Here is a 24,224-nt window from a genome sequence, read left to right on the forward strand (position 1 = left end):
CTGAATCGTCGGGGCGGAAGTGACGACGGGAAATGGCGAGCTTGCGTAACGTGATCGGCCGCACTACGATTTCGTCGTATGCCGTTACAACGTACACTATTACATCTCATACCGTGTTTCGAAATTCACTGGTGGGACACATCTGTCGCGTCTCGATTGCGCCTCAGTAAACTCAATCGAATGCAATTTCCATCACACATTGTGTCAGCCATTTTCTATTGTCTTAATAATAATAATAGTAATGACAATATTAAAACTTCATTCGAGTCCGTGTGGCCACATCATCAAGAATAATTCACGCTGCAACTATATTTTATATTTTGTTAATTTTTTTATTCTCGCGAGTTCATTCTCACGATATCGAATTACCGAATCGACGAGAACTTGACAAATCGACACGACATGGGATATCATCTTCAACACTAACCTTGAGTCGTTCTCCAAAAGTGCCGGTGCCCATCCAATTTACACGCAAATAACGAATCGATCGTATTTCTCCTCGCATGATCCATTGCGTCACCGGTATCACTCCACATCACGTGCACAATGCACTTTTCCCTCGTCCCCTTCATTTTTTTTTCTTCTACCCTGTCACTAAAATCTGCATGGCTGCACACGTTCTCGCGTCACCACTGAAAATGTGGGACAGTGAAAGAGAAGAAAAAAAAAAAAAGAGGCACTGAAGAGGGTGGGAAAAATAAAAAATGAAAAATAAACCGCCATCGTATGCATCTACACGAACCACAACCGCTCACTGTTACCCCGTAGTCACCGAAAATGGGATAAATATTTATTTATCGTTTCGAGGTCGTTCCGTTTGCGATCTCTCGGTCCATTGTCAAGGGCTGGACATTAACGAATGGTTTCCGGTGCGCGATCGTTCAGAAAACGTACGTTCAATTTTTCGTCGAGTACACGAGTACCACCCGGGGGCCGCTTCATACACGCCAGCCAGTTTTCTTTCTTTACCACACCTACTACTCTTTACCACCCCGCAATACAATTCCACTCAAAACCACTTGCTCAACCCTTGCCTATTTGTTTTTTTTTAACTGGCCAAACCCCAAAACCGTTTTCCAATAATTTCCAAGGGTTTTTTGGCCGTCCAAGCAATTTTCCCCTTTTTTTCAGCTAGTGAATACAAAGGAAAGTAGATTCACGAGATTGCGGTGGAATTGTTGGAGATTACGGAGAGAATTGTCTTTTTTTAATTAAATTCAATCAAGAAAGTTTAATAAACATTTTTTTTATGGTAATTTGATGATTTTATTTAATGAATAATTGAGGAATAACATTCTTATGAGTATTGGAACGTTGAGCGGTTCAATTGAAATATTATCCCAATTGAATCCCCACTTATCCTCCCGCGAATTGAGCCATCGAGGGGGCAAGTTAATTAGACGGAAATCTGTATACGCAATGTGCGACAAATCGAATGTATCCCGGTCATTAATTTTGCGCAATGGTGGGAAAATTGGTGGAAGAGGGGGAAAACTGGAGTAACAGAATAGGTGGAACAGTAGAAACGGCGTACGTACGGTCAGCCACGCAAATGCATATACAATTATACATTACCAGCATGAGCTTTCGCGCGTGCGACAATTTAGCATTTGCGCGGGATTCTACCACATTAAAACGGTCACGTCATGCGTAGAGGATTAGAATCAATAACTATGAGCGATCGTCTGGACTTGAATAATTTTCCAACAATTTTTTACCGATTCAATAATTCAAATTTCCACTCAACACTTTTTCCCTATCGATAAATCGTTATCGATATCGATAACAATTCACCATCAATAATTTTCACTGTTAAATATAAAAAAAAGATAACACGAATTAAATATTTTGTTATAAGTTGAATAACTGGAAATTTAATAATTGAAAATATAACAATTACAGTGAATAATTGGGCGGTGTATTTATACTGTCGATTGAATCAGAAATCGGTGAGTAGTTGAAGATGGGGTAGAACAATAGTTCCAGAGGAAAAGGAATAATGAACGTCCGTGGCTAGATTATTGCCGGACGGACTGGGAATCCGATGAGTTTTCCGCACGAGGTAACAAATTTTACTCGCACGAATTCCAGAGTCTGCGTTATCGTTTGCACTGCGAATGTGATGGCGGAAAATTCCCACACTCGGCTGCATTGCGCAATCTAATATATAAGCATGTATTAGAGGATGACGTGTGGTTGTACTGGTTTGTAGTAATGCATGTCAATGTGTATGGAGATTATTGTGTGAGTTTTGTCCAGGGGCTGAGAGGCATTCGTAAACGATTAACTGGAGCTTGTGCAAGTAGCTATTCAAATTGCACCTGAATGGCGGATCTTTGCATGAGTTTCTCTCAATTGTTTAATTCACAGACGTTTGTCAGATATAAAATAGAAAATTCTATTTCAATAATAATCATGTGGTGGTATTCATTATTATTATTGCTATTATTATTATTTTGATGTAGACATTTATTTGGAGGATTTCTTAGTTTATGCTGATTGCTATTGGAGGATAAATCAACTTTAAGTTGAAAATGGAATTCAGGAAGTTTTCACATCTAGTTTACATGTGGAATCTCTGGAGCTCTTGACAAATGCCCGATAGAATGTATTCCACATTACTCGTTTTTTTTTTTCCATTCAATTAGTTTTACTCTCGCTTATTTCAGACGGCTTTAGCCCTTTGAACGTAACTCCGACGGAAACAGATCCGAGTCAATCAATCAGATTACAAAAGTTCTTCGCCAGTGGTATTTGCATCATTCTGATTGGTTACACAGACGAATTTCACCGTGGCTTAAACTCACTGGATTTCGGGATGGAATATTGTATTAGAAGGGCGTAAAGTTGAACTTTTCTTCTGCTCATGACAGAGCTCTTGATACCCGCGATATTTTTTTACGAACGCGAGTTGATTATCTCCTGTCGTGGGACCGATAAAATTCAAAATCACCTTTGAAAATCTTTCTGGATATCTTGATAATTGAATAATAATTCACGAGCTAATTTTTGTTCCGGTTAATTAATTAATTAGATATTTTTATGAGTAATTGATGAGAATTTTTTCTGATTCCACTCGCGATTTGCCGACGATTTCCGACGGGATTCCCACGGATTAGTGACGAAACAGAACTCTAATCCAATCAGTCCGTTTCTTCCTCGAAATAGTTCGATTCGGCTGCCGTCGCGACGAATATCTTATCACCCATCACCCGAAATGGCTTCCGCGAAAATTCCACGACAGCGCGATTGTCAATCGCCAATTATCGTCAATTCTAATTAAAAAAATTGCCTGAGTCCCTCTCAGACAATGATAATCAATCATGCGAATTAAATTCCCCACCCTGAAATAACCCCCCAGAAAACAACTAAACAAGTGGATCCACTACCAATAACAATACCATAAGATCCCAAAAAATCCAAAATAACCGATAAATGACAGAGAATAAAAAATCAACGATTGATTCTTGTCCGTCTTTACGACTTCCCCTTCTCCCAACGTAATTAATATTGTTTTACGACTCAATACACGTGGTACGACCGTAAAAAAATCATCCGACCGACATACCATTAATATTGCCCTCATTTTTATGTGGCCAGCATGCCGACTAGATGTCTCTCTTTGAAATATCCAAAATTTACGTCGCTCGCCTCTTTTTTCAGTTTGCCTTTTCACCGACGATGCATAAGACGCATATAGGGTCGTTTAACGTCAACGTGGATGCATCGTTGAAATATTTTTCCGAAGCAGTAACTCCTGTACCTTTTACGCCTTGGCCTGTGAGTTATATGCTAACCCATCTAGACCAGTCGAAACGTCGTGAAAAGCCGCGCACGTGAGATAACCACGTAGATAAAAAAAAATGTCCACACACTCAACGACGTAATAGTTTTTTTTCCCCCCTTCGACCCCCCAACTGTGACCTTTGGGTGGTACAGTCAATCGTATCTCGGGTAAGACCAAAGGTGAAGCTGTAATTATTAAAGGAAGACCATAAAAAATTGTTCACTGGTGCATTAATTTCAGAAGGTCATGGCACAAATGGTATTCACAAGTCTCCACAGTCGATTGAATATTTTCACATTTTTTTTTTTCAGCCTCTCAGGATCCATATGTCAAGGTTCACTGGTTTTTCTGATTTTGGCAGCGACTTTCGCCTCTGATCTATCCGCTCCCGATTACTCTTTTTTTTTTTAATCATTCGATAACCGATCACTCGGGCATCTCTGGGTTTATCAATTTCTCTCATATCTCCATCAAGTGGATTCGCGATTTCTCTATTTCTGGAAAAATTCTTGGGGATTATATTGAAACGTGGCGCGGATTCTCGTGAAATATTTATCTTATGTGTGAAATCTGGAATTTCATTTCGCGTTGTTGAAGTTTTTCATCTCGCTTTTCGTACAGACTTTTCTGCCCTGGAAAGTGCAATTAAAGTGCGGGATTTTTTTTACCAGAGTTCCATACCACCGCGTGGAAAACAAAGGAAAATGATAAAATAATGAAGCACTCTTTGAAGCCTTCGTATTACAGAAGCAAATATATCCGGACTCTTTACCGTTTTCAGTTTTCAGGAGTAGCCTCTCGTAACGAGGGGCCAACTTTTTCTCGAGTTCTGGATCCGGACCGGTACGACCCAATTTCGTTTCAATTGGCTCACCCCTGACCCTTCAGGCCTCGGTTTCACTTCATCTTTCGTTTTTCCTTGTCCCACTCCTTTTCTGCGGATTTCCTTGCTCGTTAATTTCTTTACAGTTGAAAATAATCTTCGTCTAGCTGCAAACTTTTGTAAAAAAAAAATCTATCTTATTACACCCCGGGTAAAAAAAATTGTAATCAGAATATTTTCTCCAAATTTTCCAAAAATTTCTCGAAAACTTCTCAGAAAAATTTTTTTATGAAACAAAAAAAATTGGAAAACAAAACAATTTTATTTTTGGCAATTTTATTTTTTAACAATACAATTGTTTCGTCTCCCAACTTTTTTTGTTTCAAAAAAAAAAATTTTCTGAAAAGTTTTCCAAAAATTTTTTGTTAATTTGGAAAAAAATATTCCGATTAAAATTTTTTTTTACCCGGCACACAAGATTATTAAAAAAAACGGTTTTATCGTCCAGATTAATTATCATTTCACGAATGATCCGGGAATTCCTTGTTTTTTCAATAATAAATCCACTGCAATATGAATATCGGCAGATTGCGAAATTGACAAACGAATTTGAAGTGATGACAGATCATTAATTATAACTCAAGAACGATCAAATGTCACTTAATAAAAAATTCCCATCTCCTCTAGTCTATTTTCCGCACTTATTATTCCGCATAACCCGATGTATTGGAAAATCATATCAAATGCTAAAATATTCAGAATAAAATCCAACGCGATTGAATTCCTCTTCATCATGCATGAGTGGCCCATGAAATTGACAGCTGATACTCAAAAATGTATTATATTATTTATTTCCATCCGCAGTTATTGAATGATGAACGGTACGTGAAAGAATGGAGTGAAAAACGTGAATCCGTAGCATTCGTGTCCCGTGGGACAGAAAAATATGAAACTGAAGAAGATACAGCTCGTTGGAGCAAAAATGTCAGCCGGATATCGAAGCGAGATTACTAGTCGGACAATATACATATATTTTTGTCCCATTCCTTTCTCGGAATTGTCGAGGGGGACCTTTTGTCTATTTTACTATTTTCTCCATCTGTTCGCGGACAGTCGAACAATCTATACCTTTTTTTATAGATTTTTTCAGGATACGGTCACTGCTCGTTTATTTCCGCTTGCTTCATCATTTCTATCCAAGTCGCCAAAGCTCATATGCACCGCAGTGAATATTTATAAACTACCAACTTTGCAGAATTCTCCTTGCAAATCCTGTGGAATCAGGAAGTGAGGGAAATCCACTTAATGTCTGCCAGTAATTTATTAACCTTCTTTCGCAAATCCATTGCAAAATAAAATGAAACATCAATAATTAGAGTTTTCGAGAGGATTGTCATTGGAAGTTTGTCTCATCATTGAATAATAATAATCTTATAATACTCCGATAATCAGCGCTGGATATTCCACGATTTTGGGATGAAATTCTGAATTTTGAATGACACGTTGTGAGATATGAAGCAGGACGTGGGATAAATGTCCGGAATTTCGGGTGATGAAAGTCAATATTTTTACCAGTGGGACATTATTAATATTGTATCACAGGGTTTTCATATTTAAATGACAAACGTCCATTTGCCACTCAATAGTGTAATTGAACGTCACACTCTGAACCTATCAACTGCGATAGGGGTTGAACATGCTGACGTTCTGAATGATATTCCCCTCAGGCTTGTTGGATGGTTATACGATTCACAACCATTAACCTACCATTAATGCACAAGCCCTGAACATGCATTAATGACATTGAATAGGCTAAATCTATTTTCAGGATCATTTGGAATACGTTACCCTCGGCCAAATTCTCATCATCGAGATATTCCGACTTCACCCCTGGCTTCTGTTGCTTGGCTGATATCCAGAAATTAGGGCGCCTTTATCTATATCTCGGCGCTTGCCTCCGCATTTCTTTGGTTCAATGAGAATAGTTCAAGTGGTAAAAGCCACCATTTTGCCAATGTGAATTTGCCGTATGAAAAGTTATCGCGGTTACCACAGAAAATAAACCGTGAAATTTGAGTTTCTTTCTCGCCAGAGTGGAGTGTGGAAATTAAAGCACATCGCTATTACCATTCGTTCTCGAAATTGCACTTGACTCTTCTTTTTTTATTCACGGTATTTGTTCATGTGGTATGCGGTGAGTTGAGAACCTCGGGAAATTGTTTACGCGAAATCAATGAAATTTTCCAACTCCAGTTTGGGATGAACCGCGCATCGCGCATTGCGGTTCGATTAAGTCATATAGGTATTATGTATACTATGTAATATGGGGTAATTGATTGTAATTGATCTGATGCAATTTGCGGATGTGAAAAATTTGTGGGGGTGAAAAATAGTCGCAATACTCTGAGTCTATTTTCCATTCACCAACTGTTTTCCAATTTACCGTCAACACCTCGGGAAATATTCACCAGTGCCGTATGTTTATGATACTGAAAGCCGTTTGTATGTACAATTTGCTGGAGTACATGAAGGTGAGTAAAACGAAGCTCATCGCCTCCTGGAAAGAGGGAATAGACGACGGCAAGAGCAGCCGTTGAAGATGTGAAGGGGGTAGAAAAATAAGAGTGGGTGAAAGACGGTGACATATTTTCTGGAGCAGGCGTCGGCCCGTGGCAATTTTCCGACGCGTGTTTTCCTCAAGATTTATGTTGGCTACACGATGCCGTTGCCAGCCTAAGACGCTGGAAAATGCGGCAGAAGGAACTTCCTCTCGGGTTTTTTTTAACGACACCTTCCATACCTGCGTGGCCAACACTCTCTTTTTTTTACTCCTCGTCATTTCTTTTTGCCACTCTTATTACTACCGCTTCTTATCATCCTCATCATGGTGTTATATTCCAATAGGATGACGCTCTTGGTGCCTCGAGATTCTATTAGACGGGACGGAAAAATTCAGGGGAAAATTCTCAGGCAAAGCTGACAAGTGTTTTCAATATCTTGTTACTGATTCATCCAGAACTGCAAATAATTGCGACTGAATTTTCAATTCTTCAATTTTCCTTTCAACAATCCCATAATCAATTATCCAATAAAAAATAAAAATGGGAATACCCGAATAGAATCCGAAACAAGAAAATTTTTTTCCCTTCAATAACAAACATGCATGAGGCATAACAAATTTTCTTTTCTAAATAACGAGATGTGTGATATCGAATTAAAAATGTATTCAATGCACCCGCAATTAATTCTAATTAATGACACGTCAGATGTAAATTCTCCGAGTTATTGTGATAAAAATGAATGGTCAATGAATTAATTATGGAGAACCACTAATATGAATTAAATCCTAAAAAAAAAAGAGAGATTTTTCCCCTTTGAATGGTCATTGGAGCCGCGTACTATCACGATTGACCGCAAACAATCACAACCGCGGAATCATGCGCCCATCCGTAATCCCTGTAATCATGTTGCCGTTATCATCGATATTATCTCGGTAACCCGGTCACATTATCACGAAAGCGTCGCTCGTGACAGAAGGGGTGAAAGCAAATTACATCGAATTAGCTTCATTGGAAGCAATCCCGAGGGAATCCACATTGGATAGGGCAAAGGTACAGGGAAACTCCGGACTCTTTCACCCATTTGTGTACTGTATATCACGCCAGACAGAGCACAACCTCTTCTCTTGCTTTCCACGTCCTCAACCCCCGTAATTTCCACAACTAACTCAACACTTCACCGTCTCAGTCGTCACCCGGGTAATTGCGTGTTTATCTGTCTGGCTTAATTACGTGTCCGCTTGTCCAGGTGGGGGTGGTAAATTTCCACCCCCGACACCCTTCGCACCCCTCGTTCCTTGTAGAGTGATAAAACAAATCAGAAAACTATTTTTTTTTCTTGTTTTCCTTTTCCCTCTCGTTTCCCCTCATTCCCCTCATTTTTACCCCCGGGCGCTCGATGTTTAATTATTTTTAAATCTGGTTACATCGCAATAGAATTTCAAATGGAGAATTATTATGGGAAGTGAACGGAGGAAAATGATTTTCCGTGGTTTTCCACATATTTGGCGGTACGTATTGTAGAGTTAAACGGGAATTGAAGGTATTGTTTTGAATGGAGATAACTATTTCGAGAATTTGAATGTCATGAGTGATGCACCGGAATCACGGATAATTGGATCGTTAAAATTGAAGGGTTGTTATCCAATGCTCTAATGTTTATCCACGGATTTTTCGGTTTTCTGTGGGCACTCGATTTGATAGAGATATCAATTATTTTATGGCTGTGGATGGTTAATTGTCAGTGCATTATGGAATAATGGAGTTGCTATCAATATTTGGGGGAGGTGGAAATAACAATTGGGGATAGGTTTTGGTAATCAAGGAAGAAAAATCTTCAATCAAGATTTATTTCAATGACATCTCTAAAATTTCCAACTATTCCACAAAATAATTACATACGCTAATTTTATTCGGAAAAATTTCGGAATTTTTCATTAATGACGGATCGAAACACAAATTTTCCTTTCTAACGAGCCCCTCGATTTTTTATCGAACCACCAATGCCGGAAAGCGCTTGGCCCAATTTCAGATAAATGAAAAGCCATGAAAGAACCCGAGACTTGGATTTTTTTTCCATTCACATTGCATCTACTTAGAGCAACTGAAATGAAATACGATGATTAAACTCGTATTCATTACCTCGATAATAGATTAGTCGGTCTCACCTCTCGAATGTCACCGGCTCGCCGCGAAAAGGAAATTACAGGAGTCAAGTATGTGCATGGAAAATTATACGGGGTGTTATGGATTATCGATTACCAATACCTACTTATCTCAATCAACCGAGGAAAAATGAAATAGAATTTGATAAAACCCAGAACGACCATCGGTGTAACGCGATCAAGTCCCTAACGCTGGGAAGAATCTACTCACCGAGCTTTTCCGATGTACACCATTTCGATAAGGCTTATCGAATTGAAAGTATACGAAAAAGCAAATCGAATAATACCTTTTTACGTCGTCTTCATTTTAAACTTCTGGGTCAGCATTCCACTGGTCCGTGATTTTTATCAGCGGACAAATAACCCCATCATTTCTAGAAAATAGATAATAATCCTCAACTCCATTGTAGGAAAATTACTCCTGAAATTTTCCACAAAATAAAAGAGAATTAAAACCCCAAATGTAGATAAAATTAATCTGGCATTTTATTTTCTGAAAAATAAAATGGCAGTGCGCCTTGAATATTCAACGAACCGTTAATATCCTCTGGAAAATGCAATCTATGGATTATTCTAGTTGTCGTAATTATTGCAAAGTAGAGGGGCTTTTATGTTTTTGGGGAGAATTATAATTTTGTTGGGGAGAGCTTGGAACAATTTTCTGAAATATTAAACTACGGGCTCCTGATCACTCAAACATAAAGCAGAGATCCCAGTGAATGAGTAATACAAAAGGTACATGTTAGAAAGGAAAAACGGTATCTGGCAGAGGGTCCATGCCGGAAAAGCCGACTGACGCCGCGGGATTTCCGGTAAGCCAAGCCCACCACCACTTCCCGATTCCGCCCCAAGCCCCCAGATATCCGGTTTTCCATCGTAACGTACTGGTTCTCAGCATTTAGGTAACGTATAACCTCTTACAGTATAAACCCCACTCTATTTCAGTCAGACACACCACCACAAATTACAATATCCATCCGCCATTTTGTGACTAGTATAAAAAATGTCCGACCTTTACGAAACATGAAGCGCAAATTACACGGCGGGAAAAATTCAATTCTGCCAGTCAAGAAAAATATTTTTCTTGAAGATCACTGAAAAAGGGCGTAACTGTTCCGTCATTTTTACGGAATACTTTCCTGACCGGCAGATTACGTCACAGGCACGTGATTTTTATCGGATTTTTCTCTCCGCGCAATCGAAAAGCCACGTAAATAATTTCTTATTAAAAATTTCAAGAGTATCTTGAGCGTGAGTATCTGTTGCCGGTGGAAAGTTGAATTCCAAACTTCTCATTATTCTCAAGTACCTCCAGCATGCACCGCACCGCCATCTTGAAACAGAATGTATCAGCATTATGATTTCCGTGCTCTCCTTTCCCAAGATTTTCAAAGACCCATTTCCATGCATATTCTACGAAAATGAAAGCGAAAAAATTCATAAGAGCATGTATGACAAAGGATTTGAAAATAAGAAAGCACATGACCGGGATTTCACGGGCTCTCGGGAGATTGAAAATGTAAGGATAAGTGAAGCGAGAGTACGAGTTTAGTCATATCGAGGCTGGAAGACATGTCCATTACTGGATAAAACGGAGATTATGTCAAAAGAGAGTCATCCAGGAGTGCTTCATCGAAAGAGGTGACAGTTGCTTCGAGCGACTGCCACGATTACAAATCCCTATCGCCTGAATAATCAAAGAGCACCTTAAATTGGAATTATCACTGTCGTCAATGTGGGAGTCAAATTGACATCCAGACAAACTGCCAAGCAATCATCTCTTGGATTAGATTGTGACCCAGCGATTGGGATAAAATCGATCTTCAAACTTGAGTTTATATCCTCACTTCAAGTGAAGAAGGGAGTGGAGTCGATAAAACTCGGCCAACCGAGGTACATTGGCTTTCTGCACCGTTCCTGTTGTTACACCCCATTGACTGCTATTTCCTCACTCACCGACTCCTCGTCGTCGTTCATCTCGACATCACCTTCTCCATCCACTCGGTGGTTTCGTACATCTGGTCAATGCTTCATTCCATGAGCTATTTGCAATTATAAAGCCACCCTCTCCCCTCGCGATTAATAATTCGTATTACAACTCCTTCATAATTACATTACTCCATGACATCGATACAACAATCTGGGACACAACCGTGTAAATATAAATCAAATTGAGCCCTCTGTTTCGTGTATCTCCTGACTTGAAATAAAAATGGAGCATCCGACATTTGAAATCTGTCAGATCCAATCGAAATTATCCGTGTCGAAGCTAAAGATAAATGATTCCAATGTTCTGCTGAAAATAATCAAGTTGACACAAAATACGATGATACAATGAAAACCGTGTTGAAATAATAGAATGGAGCTCAGTCCACGAATTTCAATCTTCATTAATGAATCCCATTAATCAATCCACCATCGGAGGTGATCTCCACTGGAGATGAATCGCCACACGGACAGAATCCCGTGGTACTAATAAAAGAACAATTAACCAACTGAAAGTGTAAAACTCATAATGTCGGGGGGAAGTATGTGGTCCATTTTATGTAGCGGGTAATTAACCAAATTAGTATCGAGCGCAGGCGAATGAGACCACTTGGGGAAGTTGCGGCAAGTATACTTGGTGGGTCGTATAATTACGCATGTGTCTACGTTTGAAGTAGTTTACAAACATGAACAGGACCCGTGCCTTTGTCTCTAATCAGGGTCTGCTATGTGGATGGAGAATAGCAGGAATATGGAGAAGTTGTTGAATTGAATTGAAGTATTTCGTCAGCGTTTGGCACAACGCGCATCAAAATTAATATCAATAAGTCGTCTGGATGATTTGGGTAATTCTATCTGTCATTATTAAAAATATATAGCCACTTCGTTGCAGATTGATGAAAGAGCGATTTCAAATGGGGAAACCATTTGAATAATTTCCGTGGAATCTCCATGGGATGGTGACACTCATCCTGATGTCAATTCTGTCTTCTTCAGCAGCTCGATGGATTGACAGATTGACATTTCCACCTCGAATGAGAATATCTCCATCAAATTATTCACACCCATTGCCTGAATAATAATAATTCACTGCGAATTGTATAATTCGATCCGGAGTATCGCGGACTTTAATGAATCATCGCAGCCATTAGTATTCTTATAACGTAATAACATTAATGAAACATGTGTGAAACCTACACAAGTTTCAATCCTCTTCCGGTGATCTTGGTGCGAGTACCTTCCGCTACGTTGGGACACGAGGGAGAAAAGTGGAAATACTGCATTATGCATATAAAGGGAAATGAATGGGAATAACCCGGGGTTGGAATTTCACTCGGATGGGGAATGAGAGAGGAACTGCGAATCCCCGTCGACCGGCCAACTCGGTGAATATTTCTTTTCATCTGGAATATAAATACAGCTATCTCGCATTGCATCTCTCTCTCTTTTATTTTTCATTCTAGTTTTATTTCTCTGGATTGAGAGTGAATGAAGTACGAGTGATGACTATCTCCTGGAGTGTTTGAGGGTCCAGTGGAATCCGGGACTGGATTTCGGTGGATTTCGGTGGAAGGAATGTTCGGAGGGAACGAGCGTTACACTGCACTTGTGTGACAATCTCAAATGATGTTCGATTTTTGGTCAATTGTCTGAACAATTCCTCTGGGATAATCTCGGTGGTTGTCTTGTCAGAGCTGATGTTGGAAACAACTGGAGTTGGAATCAACAGCTTGAGGGGTACTGGTTACACTGCTGGTTTTAAATATGTACCGAGGTGTTTGAAAATTGAAGACAATCATTATGGGAATGGAAATGTGGAGGAAAGTAATGGGCAGCTTCAATTGACAGGAATACCTTCACTACCAGCCCCTCAAACCTCGAAGACCACAAATGGAGGATCTCGTTACCACGGTAAATACGTCGAGGAGGTTCTAGTCGCTCGTTAACTCGATACCATGCGGTCGCGGCTTCGTCGATTAATTGTCGGAATGCAAATAGGTGGAGAGGGAGACTGCATCCTTGATATTCCAGTGCATTTACATTCATTGTGGTTATTCAATGCATTTGCCCGGTACTCAATTAATCTGTTTCCAGGAAATATGGCATTTGAATGTTATATCGTGAAAATTGTATACATTTAATTGAATAATTATCGAATGATTACTATTGGTCGGGTTTGATACTAATGGAAGAATAATTGGAGTTGAAATTGATGGAGTAATTGTCGTGAATTTCGGAGGAGCAGATTAATTTGGGAGAGTTTAGTTGGACCGTTGGCTCGAGCAAAAGCTGAGGGGAATAGTAACCTCAGACGTACCTCAATTCAACAGGGAGTAGATACGATTGTGTTTGGAGCGGACAATGCCCGGAATATGGAATCGCTGATGAGAGAAACCGAGTTGACTGGACGATCGAGGTAAGAGGATATCCGATTGTAACAACAACTGGCGATCGTTGTTTGTCGATTCTACGAGACCAAGGAGACGCTGGTTATCAAATCCAGTGGTATCACCACTAATTCTGGAGGAAACAATCTGGACCGACTGCCACAGCCTCAATCATGTCATCCTGTAATGGAAGCTGCTGAATAGTCCCTTGTAATGGGGATTCCTTCGAGAGGGACTTGTCACTCAGAAAATCTTGGACTTCTGCTGAGAGTTAAGCTCCTGGTAAAAACAACAAGACAATTCTTCCTCTCGAGACAGTCCTTTCAGTTTATGACGCTCACAATCAGAAGATGCAACAGCTAACCTCTTTCGATGGTTCATCAATCTCTTCAGCAGACAATAAATTAAATGATTTGTTAATATTGTCATATTTTTGCGCTTGGAAACAGAGCAGTTGCTGTCAAAGTTCTGGATCCACTAATCATCATCGTATTGTGTCCAAGGAAGAGAGGACAGGTGATGCCACGAATGCAAGTACGTGCCAACAGTTATGTTGTCCATCACTAGGGAAGAGGGATTTGTCCGGCGCATATATAGGGTAAACTGGTTTGCCGTGTCCTATAGTAGAAGGGTAATGACGAAACGAAAGCGGCCACGAAGAGTGTGAGGGATGAACGGTCACCGAAACAACAGAGTATGTATACAGATATACGGGAAGTTGATGGAACGGGTTAAAGGGGAAAACAATTAGTGAGAATTCACACAGCGTTGATGCAGTTTTCACGTTCAATCCGATTGTTTCTCTGTAACGTTGGATTTTACTGTTTGAAATGGCGGAAGGTCCCGAACGGCTAAGCCGAATTCACACCAGATATTAACGGCGAGTGGAATAAACATGATTCCGAAGAAAAACTCATGGTTTTTTAGAGGGAAAACACTGGTGATATTTTATAGATGGCATAATGGAGTGTTGGTGACTCGATGGAGGGGTAAAAATACGGAAATGGAAATGTTTGGTAAATTTTGCTCGATAACTGTTGGAATCCGACATGCCATGTTCTCACGTAAAAACATTCGGAATAATGTTCATTCCGATGGCTCGTGCTTTTTCAAGCTCCAACAGATAATCATTCAGGTGAAACTCGATAGTTTGCTCTCAATTCTCATTCCATCTGCAGTATTTGGATTCAGTTAGAAATTAATGTACTCTAGTCTCTTCAATTATTTATTAATCTTCGGGATTTGGCTCAGCCGGAAGTCAATCCTGCATTAGAAGCCGCGGAACATCAATTACGCTACACGACAATGAAGCATTTATCTCCATTATCTCAAATATCCGGTTCGATCTTTTATGGGGTATTTAGAGAGTTGATAATTCAACTCGTCTTCAACTTGAGGAAAGCTAACACTCGGTTGTTGACTCTCTTTTTTAGTAAGTGCCTGAATTTTCAGGTATCTGTTGAACTTGGATAAATATTTTTCAGTGTGGTGAGGATTGAAATAAAATTTTATCTCGCGCTTGTGGGAAAGTTTCCGTTTCAGCCTTTTTTTTTTCGTTCTGGGAATTTATAATTTATTTTTCCTCGTTCTGCATAAGTTATACTTGGAGCATCCTCTTCAAGGAGTGAGATGGCCAGTAGCTTTTCAGGAGAAACTTTGTGGTTGAAAGTTCCTTGCCTTACCAGTTGGCCCCTCTGATTTATTCTTTACTTAATGAACTCCGGTTTTTGTCCAACCAAATGAGGAGGAAGAGTGATTAGTTCAAATATTCATACAGTGCAATAACATCACTGCAATTAAATACCCGGAAAAATGAAAAATTTAAAGTTATTGAGTAAATAAATAAATCCAGTGCACGCGAAACAATTTTTTATTTGAGTTATATATAAAGTTGATTTGTACGATTTTTACCGGAAAATCAACAGGAGTCAATTTATTTCATTTAAGTCACTGCCATCAAAAATGACTTTTTTTTTTTGAGGACACCCATGAAAAATATTCGGCGTCCATTCGTTTATCTGCGATCTGTGCAAGTGGCAATCAATAAAAATGGACATTGACTGTTTTTCGTATGGAAGCGTGGGAAAATGAAAAATGGAAAAAAGGAGAGAAAAAGGGCCGTCAGACCAATTCTATCCTCGCTCCCAGATATTTTAACAGCTCTATGAATCGTCCAGGTATTGAAGTGTATGTATAGAATTTTATCCCGGTGAGCGTGACTCCCAAAAAATTGTGAGTGCAAAATTAATTTTAATGAAAATTCAAATATTTTTTAGGAATTCATGGCAATATAACCTGTTCGAATTGTCGAGTGAAAAATCCTCGCCTGTTTGATCTCCTAGTGAGATCTACCGTATTTTCACTAAATCTCTCATCTCTATATATCCGAACAGCTGTACAACATTTCTCCGGAAACGTACGAATCACTCCACTTACATATTTAATGTACACTTACCCGTTCGCACGCGTTTCCGAGTTGCTTTTTTTCTCTCTCTTTCAATCCTGCACAATCCCCCGGCATAATGTACGCATATGAGTTTTATACAAATCCCAAACTCTCAACTCCGCGATATTGTTGCTATACCGGAATTTACCGGTTTGAATCTAAAGTTTGACGCAAGCAGTGGAAATTGTCAGTGAAAATTCAGGGGGATATTTGCATTTATGTATTTAGATTGGATTTTTATACCAGCATTATGACTACATCCGATATTCAGAGGATCGATATCGAAGGAGTTTATAGCGCAATCCAAATTATCATTTAAGGAGATGAGCTTTCTCCAGCTTTTTCCAACTATTTCTTCTCACCAAATTCATCTATGGTACTTTCGTCAATTTCCAGAATTTGGTTTATTAACGGCGAATTGTGAGGAGTAATTAGACAGGATTTAATTGAGAGTGTTCCATACGTGAATTCTGGAGGAAAAACCCGGAATATCTCCGGGATTAATTGCGAAGTGGAATCTTCTCATGTGGGTGTTCTTGTGTATGCAAATCAGAGATATTTTTGGTACTCACCTGCTCTCCCTGCATTTTCCCTCCCGTGCTTTGCAACTTGCTTTGAAATCCTCGAGGTGCTTGGAACATACTTTGTCCCGTTGACACGTATTCAGGGCGTGATTGCACGTTGGTAAGACATTATTGGGGTACGGATCTTTGTCTGCAATGATAAACAATCGAATTTTCCATTAACTGTGAAAATGAAAAAAAAAACTCTTCACCACCAACGAATTATTAATCCTCACTGAATTATTAATTAATAATTATAATCCTCATGGATACTCAATACCACATTCGATCATCGACCGACGATTAACTCAAATCTCATCAATCTCATTAATCCCTCAATTACTCACTCTCAAAATGAAATAAAAAATTACTAGAATTGCGGAGCCCCGTAAAACACGAAATAGACTAAATCAATTTGTCAGAAATACAATTTCACCGTTCGTTCGTATTTCCGTCTATAAATATTTCATCCGCGATACCGGAGGCACGGAGAGTTCATCATAACGTGGGGCACGAGTAGAAAGAGTGAGTTCTCTCATTCGGAGAGTACAATAGTATTTTCAACAATAGAAACAATCGCGGAGGAAATATTTTTACTCGGCGTTGTGGGACTGGTGCATCGAGTATTGAGGAAGTGATCATTATGAGCTACTCCAGTGACCATACGCATTCATTAATTAATACCCACCGCGATTCAGTGACCACCGGTTGTTCCCGCGTGAGAATATACATGTTGATATCGAGGGAATGAAAATATCACGGGGTGTGTGCTCATGAAAATCCCAACATCTATTTTCTATTCAATGAGAGGCCGACACGATCAATTTCCTATCGAACAATTCAATTGGATATTGAACGCTCGAATCAACGGCTAAACGTTTTCACAGTCACATATAATAGGGAGCCGATCAGTATTTACTAATTAAAATTATTATTAAAATTAATTAAATGAAGTAAATAGAGGAGCGTTCAGTGGAGATAAAAATAAATAGATGAGAATAGAGAAAGGATTGGATGTGGAGTAAAAATGATTTTCTCAGCTCCTGAGCAATGATGGGTTTCATTAGTCACCAGTCGACGTGGGGAAAACTAGAGAAAATAAAAAGCATGGGCGTTACAGTGGCAAGAATGGGAAAATTTTCGAGAGCAAACGTGTTGTCTAGGTGAGAGTGAGGGATGTATATAAAACGCCTCGAGATGAAGCTTAATTACATTTACCTTTCTCAGGGAAAATTTGTAAACCGAGACGGTACGTGGAGGGAATACCGAAAAATAGACCTGAGAGGATTCTGTTTTTACTCAGGAATTATGTTATTTGGATTAGGGTAAATAGATTATGGTGGAGGAGCCTCGGAGTGTTTTCCAGTGTTTGTTGAATCGTTTGAATATTATCAAGTCATGTAAATATTCATAATTATAAACGTGTACATGAGGCATGACGAGACGGAGTAATTTCACTTTATCTCTCGAATTGGGGGAAATGCGGCTGTAGCATTTACCAATACCGGAAAAATTCACACCCTCGATAAAATTCTCTCGGTTCTCCCTGGCTGGCACTTTTCTAAAGAATTTTTCTCGCTACATCGAATACGGGAAACTGATAGAACCAATAATCGAATGGGTGAGCGTAGAGTCAAGTAAACGGCGGTCAATTTCCATTTCAATATGAGTATTGAACAAACTTTCATCCGAGTATTTATTCTGAGAAATAAATAACACACCAATACCGATCGATACCGCTCAGTATTGGTTTTTAATTTGAGGGATTTATCGATTTATGCATTTTTAAAAACCTCATCAATCAATTAAACGTTGAGGAGGAATTTACCGCGTCATGCGGGACAAGATAAATTTTCTATAAAAATCAACACTGAACTGAAAAATCCGTCAACTTCCAGTGACTCTTATAAATACCTGTACAGAGTGATTACAATAAACATGTAATTGAATTTTTCCTGGGAATTACCTTTTTTCATAACGTAGACGCAGGGATGATCGAACAAGAAGTTCTGGAAGCTGTTGCAATCGGGATCAACATGGGGTTCCTTGCAGAGACAAGTTGGCTTGAAGAACGAGAATGCCTGGAGTGTTTTCAAGGCCACTTGACACTTTGTCACTGTCACAGTGGAACAGGCAACTGAAATCAATCAAACATCCGTCGTGAGTCATTATCAGATTGCCAGGTAAATAGTTACAAACAGAATACTCGTTAATCTCGTTTTTACGTTCATCTTGATAACAATTCATGTCGCTGTTAACTGAACAATCATTTTTTATATTTATCCGTAACGAGGCACTACATACGGAGAAAATGGAGGGGCTTTGGTTGGATTTAATAGGAAATTGAAAGGAATTGCGGGTCAAAGGTGGAGTTCGAGGTTTTGGTAGTGCACCTTAACTCCAGGATGGGATGGCACGCGTCATGTGACATATACAATATTGTTATTATATATACTCAGGAAAACTTGTTACTATCAGTGTGTATATTGGACTGGCCTGTGGCAGTTGACCACCTAGACGAGACCTGAGTTCACGATTGGGGATCGATCGTTTGACCGAGCCGTTGAGGGTCGACGACACACGAAAATATTCACCGAGGGTCTGGGGTGGATACAACAAAATATGCTGACTTATGGTAACGTGACATGAGTTTCAAATTTAAACTTGAAATTACGACGGGAACTGGAGTGAATTCTCGAGGTGTATTTTATATCGGAAATTCACCGTGGAGACAGTTCAAGAACAGTGTCAAATATCACAAACGGATCTCATTGGAATTTAAACACTCTACCCGTAGACGGAAAAACCGATGAGTGGAGATTAAAAAAAATCCACCTCGATTTCGCGATCCCTGAAAGGCGTGAAATTGGATACGACATGACATTCACCACTCGAGTGGTATGAATTTAGAATATTTTTGGCTTTCTGCCTCGGGATGACTTATCAACTCGATTTTTTTATTTTCATTTTTCAGGTGGAACCTTCGACTATCTCTCATTTGCCGGCTCAATCTTCAGAAAATTCCACACCTGCTTCTAATTTTTCTTACATTCCAGGAGAAAGACGGAGATGGACTTCTTAATACGCGAACAATTGAAATATTTTTCTGGATTAATCCTGAAATTTTTAATAATCCCTGAGAATAATTAATGAGGAGAACCGGGAAAAAAAATTCAATCTTCAATACCATAAGTGTGGGAAGTAATTTCAATAGTGTTGAGGCTCATTAAATAATCGGGGCGAATGCCAAGTATTCTGAAATGACTCTCGATATGCCCTGAACCTTATCCACGCCTGTTTATTCTGTACCCTGGGATTTTCCTCGGATTAGCTCCTCAAAGTACACCACCAGCTTTGAAGACGCCATATTATCCTGAAAACTTTGTTTCTGGCTCTCCTCGCAGCCCAAATCTTGGCCCTAACCTCGATAATCTCCCTCTCTGTTCTCATCCCCAATTTTCTCTCTTGCTCCTTTTTTTACCCCTCATCTGGTAGTTTCCACTTTCTGTAACGTAAATCGTGGTGAAATCCAGCCTCGTGAAAACTCTCTAATGTAAATCCTGACTTTTACTGCTAAACTCGTCTCATTCATTTTTCCTCGTTTTTTAACAAAAGTTTTCCGTGTCGACGGATATGAGAAAGCGAAGAAAATCGTTGGTGCATTCATCGAAATCCGATAGTTTCCTCAGTGAGACACGATGAATGTCAGACAAGCATTTTCTTTTTTCCCCTCTTCCGTTTTCATCCTTGAATCCATTTCAAGCCTCGAGCCACCCTCCGTCCATTCGTCTCCTTCTGATGATGAAGAAAGAGGAACAGAAGGCATAATAATGAAATCCCATGAATTTCAATGGGAATTAGAGATAAATACTGAGACTTGAAATACAAGAATAATAAAGAGAAACATAACGGTTGGATGAGGATGAGAGGGTGGAACAAAGCTGAAAAAACTTCAAGGGACTATTAATTCGTGTTGGGTCTTTGCGAGAATAATGCCACTCGGATACTTCTCATTAGCATAATTCTTTTGTATACCTCAGCGATGGAGAGGGAGAGGGAGAGGGAGATTATATCAGCGTTTCAGATTATATAAAAGCCCGGAGTTTATTGCTATTTTCGTAATGGACTCAACGAGAATTTCCTGCGCCATTCTGGGTGAAGAAAAATCGTGGAAAATTTTCGGCGCTCTCTCCAATTTCTCACAATCAACATCACAGAATTCGATGAAAGCTCTGAATTTTTCATTGCTAACACTAAAATCTTAATTGATCAATCAACGTTCTCCTCTCGATATCAAATCCAATCGCAAATTCTCAGGAATTTTACAGGAAATTCAAATAAATTTATTCAATTATCGGTTATTTAAAAAATCATCATAATTTCGGATAAAATATTCATGTTCCAATATCGAATGCACTCAAGTTACGGAATTTTCGTACGAGTTTCCATCGAAGCTTAAAATTCTTTAAAATTAGAGCAAGTTCTTGACGTACTCCAAGGATCCTAAGTGGTACCGTCATTGAAAATAAATCCAAGAGCCATACCTCGGAAATAATTCGCGATTTTTCTCGCCGAGTGAAATAATTTTCGATCGAGAGTCAGCGAAAAATTCAAGCCAAAAGAATTCACCACCAAAACGATGTCATTCCAATATGCGGTTGATGGCAATCACAGTGCGACCATCTCCACCACATCCACCTGGTGTTGGTGTTCATGTTGTTTGGAAACATACCTCCTATAGTTTCTCCACCACGAGGCTTTCATCGCCAGACACTTGTACAGACGAGATAGTTTTCACCGACAGATACAATAGCCCCAAGATCTCCGACAAGCTTGTCGTTCCATACGCCCTCTCACCTCATTTAGATCTCCAATGATTCCAGAACACTCCCAATGACAAGAACTAGTATACCCCTCTTCATTCTCCACAATTCCAGATTTCCACGTCTCAGGGCAGCTGACAGTTGATACTTTCGACATTCACCCAACAATATTTTAATCTATCCCAAAAATACTCGAGGATTAATTATCGGAATGATCCCTGACTAGTGTAATACAAACTCCCGATAACAGCATTGTTTTGAGGCCCTCACTCTGTGGTTGAATAGCGGTGAAATGTTTGTGGATAGTAATCAAAACACAGAGGCACAGTTTGAATATCGATTTGAATCGTTGAAACGTAACAAATAGCCCTAAATGTAATTGGAGCCAACGTACGAATGACACTGTTTCATTGAATTTGAATTGAATAGAGTGGGGAATAGGTGAAGTAGGGGGACTAGTAGAGAGAGTACTTGTGGCTAAAATTGTCCACTCGGTGGTACATATAGAGGACAACCATCCATTTATCCGCGATGGTATCACTCTCGTTCCTCATTCGCAGGGTATTATTCCCACCGTGGACCCCAAAATGCAAACTTCGTTTCTCTATACCTCTACCCTATACCATATTATTCTGTCTCTGTGGGTCGTGTATTTTCCACATCCTCTCGTATCTCTCACACCCCCACCAAAAACCCTTCGTCGATGATATCCCATGTACATATCTCAACCGTAACGAAGGCATCGGCCACCCCATCCCTGTCCATGATAGTTTCGAGGGTTTATCCAACACCCCCACGATATACCAAGTGGCCAGGGGGATGAGCTTCATCGAACATTAAAGCCCCCTGGACTAGAGTACTCCGACTTGTGTGTTTGTCGTGGTATATCTTCAGGTATTCAAGCCAGATAGATTTTCAACTTCTGTAATCTGACGGTTCGACGAATACATCAACTCACGGCAATTTCCATTCCCTTTTCACATTATCCAGGAAATTATTCCCGCAATTTTTCAATTTGCAATTGCAATTTTTTTTTATTATATTTTATTTATAATCATTGATATTGTTAATTTGATATTTGGGAATAAGGATTTCTCAAGGATCGAATATCGATTGCAAAAAAAAATAAGCTCCTATATTTTATCTGCTATCAGATCCCTTTATTTTCTCAAACGCCGAACGCCCATATCAAGAAAACTCGCACGAGTCCGGAGATTTTAGTGTACCTCAGAGGGCATTTTTCAGGACATCCACTTTACGGAGAGGATCCTCTGCCCTTCTCTACCTCGGTTTCATTCCATAATGTGAGACCAGGAGATACAAGACGATTCCTCTAATGGAACGAAGAGAAGTGTCGCGCATCCTCTGAAATTGCCGACCGATAAGAGAGTCGTTGGGATGAAATGACAAGGGAACATATTCCCCCAGTTCTCTATTCTTTTTGTTCTCAACTTTTGCGCACTTTTTTCCCATTTTCATTTGATTTCTTGCTGTTTTTTTAGTGTACACGACATTTAGAAAGGAGAGGGGGCTGGACTCAAGTTCCCTCGGCGGGAAAGTAGAAATCTTTTCGAGAGGCAGATGCCGTGGATTGTGCACAGCCGTTGCTTCCTCCCTGGCTTCTTCAACCAAAACCCCTTGTTACTTCGCCAGTATGTATATGGATTATGTACATAATGGTGAGTATGCAAGGGATTGTCCTCTGCGTTCGGGAAAATTTTGAAATTTTAGGTATTTCGTTCAATCGTTTCCCTCACCTGTGAAAAAACATGGAAGAAAGTATATGAAGAGTACTTTTTTTTCTGCGGAATGAATTGAACCTTTTATTAGAGACCATTGCAGTAAAAAATAAAAATTCTAACACCCGATGAGATGCACTTAACCTGCATTACTAATTCATTCGATTTTTTACTCCGGACTGACAACTCGCCGAAAATTATTCTAAATTAAGAATGTAGTATAATGGAATATTCTGCTCATCGGTGAAGTAACGGAAATTTTCTCACTCAAGGAAAATAACTGGGAAAATAAAATTTTTTTCGTGGACTCTTCGATTCCGGCGTGGCGCGATAACAATGACAAATGGACCGGTGTCATAAATAAACCGAGAGAAATTAGAAGCGAAAGGGAGTGTGAGAAACGGTTATACGAATGATTTCTCGCCCTCTCTATCTCATTCGAGTTCTATATATCATTGACGACGAAACACCATGCGAACGCGTTATTCATTTACTGCAGGAGCACACGTTTTCCGGAGGTGAACGTGAATGAGAGAGAAAATGCATGCAATGTGGAACATCGAGAGAAATACAATGAGAGAAAAAAAAAAAAATTTGTTACATCGGCAACCAGCCACCAGGCTCCGGGTGTTCCAGGGCCTCTCGTCGTAAACTATTGTTGAAGAGAAGAGGCTTTACCGCAGTAACAATGTAATACAATGTACTCCCTCTAGAACAATGAGAAACGCATCTCAGTCTTATCGGTTTTATTCCCTCTTATCCGATGTTCCCTTCCCTCAGTCATGACGAAGAAAATGAGAGACTAGACCAAAATGCCATGTGCAGGGCATACAAATAGCAATTCCATTGCGAAGGGATGAGACATCATTTCTGAATATAACGAAATATTATTTATTGTAAAAATACTGCCTGTGAAAACTGATAATATCGAGATAATATTGACTACC

At 39.5% G+C, this 24,224-nt stretch overlaps 1 protein-coding gene across 3 annotated transcripts in view; it reads right to left on the reverse strand.

Moving 5' to 3' along the window:
- LOC105268849 (Glial cell line-derived neurotrophic family receptor-like) overlaps positions 1 to 24,224 on the reverse strand; it is a 114,376-nt gene that overhangs the window by 36,936 nt on the left and 53,216 nt on the right. For all 3 annotated transcript variants that reach the window (XM_011308709.1, XM_011308708.1, XM_011308707.1), the window contains exons 3-4: positions 18,682 to 18,852; positions 16,725 to 16,866 (exon numbers count right to left, since the gene is read on the reverse strand). In XM_011308709.1, coding sequence (XP_011307011.1) covers positions 16,725 to 16,866; positions 18,682 to 18,852 — 313 coding nt within the window. The remainder of the gene's footprint in view (positions 1 to 16,724; positions 16,867 to 18,681; positions 18,853 to 24,224) is intronic.

The sequence above is a fragment of the Fopius arisanus genome, unplaced genomic scaffold (genome assembly GCF_000806365.1).
Source record: "Fopius arisanus strain USDA-PBARC FA_bdor unplaced genomic scaffold, ASM80636v1 scaffold00062, whole genome shotgun sequence".
Classification (NCBI taxonomy): domain Eukaryota; kingdom Metazoa; phylum Arthropoda; class Insecta; order Hymenoptera; family Braconidae; genus Fopius; species Fopius arisanus.